The sequence below is a fragment of the Morone saxatilis genome, unplaced genomic scaffold (assembly GCF_004916995.1).
Source record: "Morone saxatilis isolate NCDOM2014 unplaced genomic scaffold, NCSU_SB_2.0 Contig11, whole genome shotgun sequence".
Classification (NCBI taxonomy): domain Eukaryota; kingdom Metazoa; phylum Chordata; class Actinopteri; family Moronidae; genus Morone; species Morone saxatilis.
The window spans coordinates 18,016,665-18,023,315 of record NW_023339663.1 but is presented as its reverse complement, the minus strand read 5'-3'; the positions used below and the strand labels follow the sequence as shown (position 1 = coordinate 18,023,315).

Sequence of the window (6,651 nt, the reverse complement as noted above, 5' to 3'; positions counted from 1 at the left end):
CACTTGCCCATTATGACTACAGGGAGCCCCACTCAACAACATTTTAAGATTCTATTAAATTATTAATGACAAAATAATTATTTGAATATGATTTGTTCTCGACTCCTATTTGGGCAGGTTGGCAGCACATGTTGGTGTATGTACTCTCTGCGGTTCCATTGTGGGTGGGCACTTACAGGTTGGTTGCAGGTTGCCGTTCTTGAGGGTAAAGCAAGAAGGCCAGCTTCAGTGTATGTATCTCTTCCAAGCTCATCAACACGAAACACAGGTAAAGAAATGCCTAACACAAAGAAAACCACAAGTTGTGTGATTAATGTTTGCCCATGTATTGTAACTTGCTTTTCACCTGAACATTAGTTCTACGTGATTGTGTTGAGCACAACTGTGGCTTCCACCCAACCTGACTGCGATGCTCATGAGTTTTGACTCTTTCCAGTTTTTCAGCTCAGGGGGGGACAGTTTTTCTCCTCCCAGGTTTCTGTGACTTCGTCTTTGGATTCGACAACACGTGCCGTCATCATCAATTTTCCCTTTCAGGCCAAATCTCGGTGACCACACATTCTTTCTTCTATATTCTGGCCAGCTCTTGTAACCGTGACAACAGGTTGCGAGTCCTGACACCTGCTTGGAGCTCGCTTTTGTTGGCTAGGGCTGAGGTCGAGACGGAGACGAGACACAACAATAATTGGGATTTACAATATTTGCAAGATATTCTCAAGTCTCACTTTTGACATCCATTACACTGATTTAATACAGATATGCGACACAAATCAACCTGGTAAGAGTTCATCCAGAGTTGGATTTCTTGTTAACAAATCTGTAGCGTTGTTGTGTGTGTGTGTGTGTGTGTGTGTGGTGTGTGGTGTGTGTGTGTGTGTGTGGTGTGTTGTGTGTGTGTGTGTGTGTGTATACATACATTTTGAGGCTGATGGCTTTTGGTGTTGGGGTGCTGAGATATTCCTTTGCCCAATGCTCCAGTGAGGGCAGATAATCATGCAGTTCCTGCTTCATCTCTTCCTGGCTTACACCCAAAGTGTACCTAGAGACACATGGACAAAACACAAATATAACTAATCAAGACAAACAATATGCACACAAACATCAAGTGAACAACGTGATACACCGGAACATATTGTTAAATCTACAGGAAACATTCACAAATAAGTGTTCAGCACTTTCCTGCTGATGTAATTTCTTGATTAAAGTGCTTTGTTCTGAAAAACTGTGAAGTCATTACAGACAGGAAATGGTCTGCAGCACCTCACTGAGTATAATCCAACCACTTACATGTCTCCCAGGTACTGAGGACTGTGCAGGGCCTGGTCAGCCAGTTTAGACAATGTCTCCAAAGAAAAATCTTTAGCTGTAGCTGCTCTCTGGAAGACTTCATGGACCATGGTGCCGTTGAGCATTTGCTTGGAGCCACCGTCAAAACTCTACATCATGACAAACAGAAAGAACAGGAGAAGTTCAAGAGTTATATCACTGTGTTATTGAGGTATGTGTATTCAAAATAATATGAAAACTATGCATCAAAATCAAACTATGATCCTAAATGATATAAGCACCTTTTGTAAATTTTAGATATTAAGCTGGAATTTTATCTTTCACTTCTTAGATACAATCAAGGCTTTCTAACCACTACTACAATCACATTTACATAATAGCAAGATTTATACAGTATGTATCTGTACTAAACATTATGTTTTTTTAGTGTCATTGTGCATGTGGGTAACGTTCACATTGTGCAGTGTACTGTCCACTTCAATGTATATTAAATAAGAAATTTAAGATAATAACACACAATAATCAACAAATATAAAAAGGTAGTGATAATAATTGTATTAGTAAACCCTTCACCTTGAACATATCTCCCAGTACAGCACGCCGCATGCAGCGGATGGAGCTCGAGATGCTGGTACCTGAGATGAGGCTATCGGGTAGTAAAACCAGGAAGCCCTGCTCCCTGTCCACTAACCAGGCTCCACTATCAGAGCGGCCCTCCAGATGCACCACATCGCCACAACAAACAGGAGTCATCTCCCTGGAAACACCCGAGGAATGATTGTTTTATATTCAAATTCACATCTAAAGCAAAGATAAATAAAAAGGCACCAGCTCATGAATTAACATTTCCATAGCCCCACTAAAGAAAATAAAATAGATAATAGATTTTTATGATTAAAAGAATGAAAAGCTCAGTATTTGCACTGATAGTGTACACAGTGAACTATAGCGTTACTTTACCAAATATGGGCTGCATCTGGGCATTGTAGCGAAGAATGTCATGTACATTATGATGTAAATGAAGAATTGAATAACAGGGTTAACAGGACAGAAAACACCACCACACAGCATTACCATCCATCTTTCAGCAGACACGTCTCAGTTGGGTGTAGAGATTTGGAGCATGAGATGGTCAGTGTTTTGTGGCCAGGCCTTTCCTCGACTTCTAAAACCCAGTAGCGGTTGTTTAGGCCTCCAGAAAGGATCACGTGGTCTGGCACCTTACTGTAGGGACAGAAAACAGAAAACACATCAACTTTCCAGTCACAAACTCACACTCACACCAGTGTAGGGTGCGTTCACGTGTTTCTCACCAGGGTTTTTTGGGTTTATCCCCTTTAATAAGACCTTCATTATGATCCATCTGCTCTGCAAACCAGCTCTCGTCCAGCTCGTCGTCCACAGGAAACGGCAACGTCATTCCTTTAGTTTTCAGCGTGGGAAAAAGTGACCAAAGAAAAAACACACCAAAAAAACAAGTTAGCAGGAAAGAAAGGGATGTGAATTAGAGCCACGTGTATCCTGTACTGATGCAATGTGAATATCATATACAGTCATCTGGAACCATCATGGGTCCATCACACAGACACTTTACTCAGGAGAAACACTTTCAAAATAAAAGATGCATTCAAGCGGGTTGCTTTTTTTTGTTGCCGTTAAAAACTGAAATATTTGATCATGTCAACAACATGCAGTTTTTGTCAGAATAATTACAATTCAATACAAAACACGTGGGGGATGGTAATCAAAATGTATCACCTCCAGCTTGTCCCTGGTCTGATGATGTCACGTTGTCTCCGTCTCCTTTTGATGAGGTCACTGCATTTCTTGTAGCTTCTTTCTTGTTAAGGTCAACCTCTCCCTCCTTTTCACTTCTCTGTGCCACAGTCGTGATAGTTTGTGCACTAGGTTTCTGCATGTGAGCAGTAAGAGTGGGAGCATCCTTATCCAGACGAGTGTGTGAGTGTCCACTGGCTTTCGCCCCAGTTGCCTTCTGTTCTGTTACCACAGTAAAAACAGAATCCTTCTTGTTTCCATCTCTCTCTTCCTGATGTTTTCTCTGTTCCCCAAAAGATTGGCAAGAAGCAGACTTCAGTGACATCATTTTGTTTGTGCTGTCATCAAAGATCACTTTAGAAGCTCTGCTGTGACCTCCTGACTGGTGACTGGAGAAGTGAGGTGTCTTCCCAGGCCCAATCACAGGCCTTGTTATTTTCACGTTGCTAGCTGTGGGGCTGAGCACAGCTCTTTGTGCTGGTGGATTGGCAGTTCTTGGTCTCTTGGCAATGTGGAGCTCTTGAGGAGGGCTGAAGAGTCTTTTTGTGGAGCCAAAACCTCCCTCTTCCCTCTTGGTTTTTCCTTCATTTTCACTCATCACTCTCCGTACACTCTGCCCTTTGGATCGGGGACTGCGACAGATGGGGGACAGTTGGCAGAGCTTCTCCAAGCTCCACACCTCTCTGCTGGGCCTGGGGCTCAGTTGACCTGAATCTTTGGACGAAGAAGAGGAAGCAAGCCTAATCTGACTCATGGGTGTCTCGGGAACAGAAAGGAGAAGATCTGGTGAGGAGGGCAGGAGGTTTTCAAGGTCCCCAAGGATACTCCTCTTTAAGGGGGAATGGGGTCTGAATCTAGAGGTTTCACCATCTTTGATCTGAGGTTCAGTCTTGGCGTGCGCGTTGCCAGTGACAAACAATTTTGTGGAAGGTGACAAGTCCTAAAAGCAACACAGTCAATTAGTATTTTAATACAGACATTTTTATTAGTAAATTGTTAATGTAAATCAGAGGTAAACGGGATTGTGCATTACAGCAGATTAGAAACAGATGAGAAGTAATACAATGAAAACAAAAAAGGTGAAAAAAAGAGACAAATTAGGAAATAGCAGAACAGAAAAAGCAAGATGAATAAAACAGTAACAATATTAATAGTAAAAGCAATTAAATGTGGTACAAACTATATTTATGAAATATATAATGTTTAGCAATTGTCTTATCCCAGTCTTAAAGGTTGTATTACAGCAATTTATACTTAAGGGTTATCATTTACCAAACTGATCTGATTGTTTTTACTGGGTGAAATGAACAGTATATGTGCTTGACTATTATACGCACTAAATAATTAATTATCTCTCAAAAAATGTGATCAGTCTAAATGATCAATAGTGGCATTAAGTAATAATATGGGAGTTTGACAGTCCTGTAAAGACCTAGAAAATAATAAGGTGGAGAGAAGACAAAAGGTAAAGAAGAAACAACTAACTTAAAGAAAAAAATCTAATTTACCCTCTGGTGGTTTTGAGAGGAAAAGAAGGACGAGATATTCTTGTGGCCTTCTGGTGCCTGACAGAAACAACAAAGCAAACACTTATCATTAAAGTTAAAACAGAGCTTCTTGTTTGAAAAGGCATTTGACTTTTCAGACTTCAACCAAACATTTGTCAGTAATAACCTGCTGATAACTGCAAACCAATCATGTTCACCTAGATAACACAGCCATATATGTATCTGATACACCATTAAAAACCTAGTTCATTTGTGTTTTCTGATATCCTACTTTGTTGACAGGAAAAAATAAAGATGGCTGCAGTGGAGTGATCAATAGAAACCAATGACAGATACAGAGCTGGGTTAATAAGAGACTGCTGACATAATAAACACTGAACACTGAACACAGTCTCTTTATTTCAAACCCTCACATACTGTTTTTAATCACATAAAACCAGCAGACACTGTTCGCTAAACCTTCTCCACTCACCCTGGTTTTCTTCAGCTTGGTCCTGTTCATGGCGGCTGATTAAAGTCCGGACAGGTGTATGTATTTATGTATTTATGTGAGTCTGCTCAGCGGTAAACGAGTTGTTTATTAGCGGTATCTGTTAGTTATCTGACAACAACGGGAGGCTGTTAGCTAACGTTACATCGTCTACTACAACAGCGTTAACTAACGTTACAACCGGGAGGTTACTGACTACTACAACAGCGTTAATTAACGTTACGTTTCCGTGAAAACGAGAGGACTATTTTGATGTTTGGAGTCATCTTCTTGATGGTCTTTTCGCTGTTTCCTCCAGATGTTTAAAAGTCTGTGGCGCCAAAGTTTCAGCTTCGCGCAACGGAAATGACGCCAGGTGTACTTCCGCTATAGCCACGATTTGACGAGTCAAAACTAACTGAGTAACGTTACATCAGGATACATTTCCATACAAATAATAGTATTTCTCAATAGGTTGGGACAGTAAAACAACATTCGTTTCATTTTAAAAGAGAAACAAACAAAGACACCGGATGAAAATAATTCTTACTCATTAGTTTTAGTTTTTTCAGGAAATATTGTTGTTTTAGGGACAGTTTAGTTGTGTACATTTAAACTTTTTGTCAATTCGGAAAAACAATAATAAAACATTATTCCATAATATATATACAAATATATACAAAGCCACTAAACATTTTCGTATTCAGACAGAAAATGTAATGTCGTGTTTCTGCACTCAGTCATCAGTGTATGTGGCTGCTACATATCTAAACTGCATGGATATTAAATGCTACAGTAGATGATGATGATGATGATGATCATCATCATCATTTTTTAAAAAGCTATTGTTTTGATGCTGATGAAACAGTCTCAGGTGCCCTCCAGAAACTGTATCCTCCTGGTGAACTGAACCACTATCAGGGTGTTTAATCTACTATATGGGTGGCTTTGTGTATCTCTCAGGGGTTCAGTAGACCCTAAATGTGTCATGAATTGTATTCTGCACCATAATAGAGCTACAGGGAGTGAAACTTTTCTTCAAGCCATTCTTCATCATTCTTTGACGTTGTGAAACAGCAGAAAACTGACCTTAGATTTCCCTCACCGATCAGCCCTCTCAGTCATCATACATATGACATCCACAATAATATGCTGCTCAGTCTAGCCAGTGTTTGAAAGTCTGACATATCTACGAGCTCATTTGCCTTTGTGAATTAGGGTCAACATGATTACATACTCCTCTCTCAAATGCAAATGTTTTCCATAATGCATGTAAAATATGGAACCATCAGGTTGGCAAGTGTCAGTATATAAAACCAACAGGCATTATTTTTTTTCTGGTTTCACACAATAGCAGCTATTTACTATTACATTAATTAAAATTTACATAAAATTAATATTATATACATAAAAGAGAACTTGCTGAGGCCGTCCCATCAACATTCAGAGACATGAATACTAGCGTTATAGCAGAAAATCAATACAACTACACCATGATAAGCATTATAAAGTTGTTGCATCTTCATAAAAGTATGTGTTGTGCTGCTTAGGTGTAATATGCAGTGTTTCAACAACCTTACCTCAGGAAGGTTGTTGTGACAATGAAAAAAC

At 39.8% G+C, this 6,651-nt stretch overlaps 1 protein-coding gene across 1 annotated transcript in view; it reads right to left on the bottom strand.

Annotated features, from left to right (window-relative positions):
- dna2 (DNA replication helicase/nuclease 2) overlaps positions 1-5,390 on the bottom strand; it is a 10,564-nt gene extending 5,174 nt beyond the window's left edge. The window contains exons 1-8 of the mRNA XM_035652066.1: positions 5,044-5,390; positions 4,572-4,628; positions 3,046-4,003; positions 2,601-2,709; positions 2,362-2,511; positions 1,861-2,044; positions 1,288-1,436; positions 917-1,039 (exon numbers count right to left, since the gene is read on the bottom strand). Coding sequence (XP_035507959.1) covers positions 917-1,039; positions 1,288-1,436; positions 1,861-2,044; positions 2,362-2,511; positions 2,601-2,709; positions 3,046-4,003; positions 4,572-4,628; positions 5,044-5,073 — 1,760 coding nt within the window. The 5' untranslated portion in view covers positions 5,074-5,390. The remainder of the gene's footprint in view (positions 1-916; positions 1,040-1,287; positions 1,437-1,860; positions 2,045-2,361; positions 2,512-2,600; positions 2,710-3,045; positions 4,004-4,571; positions 4,629-5,043) is intronic.
- Positions 5,391-6,651: the final 1,261 nt, after the last annotated feature.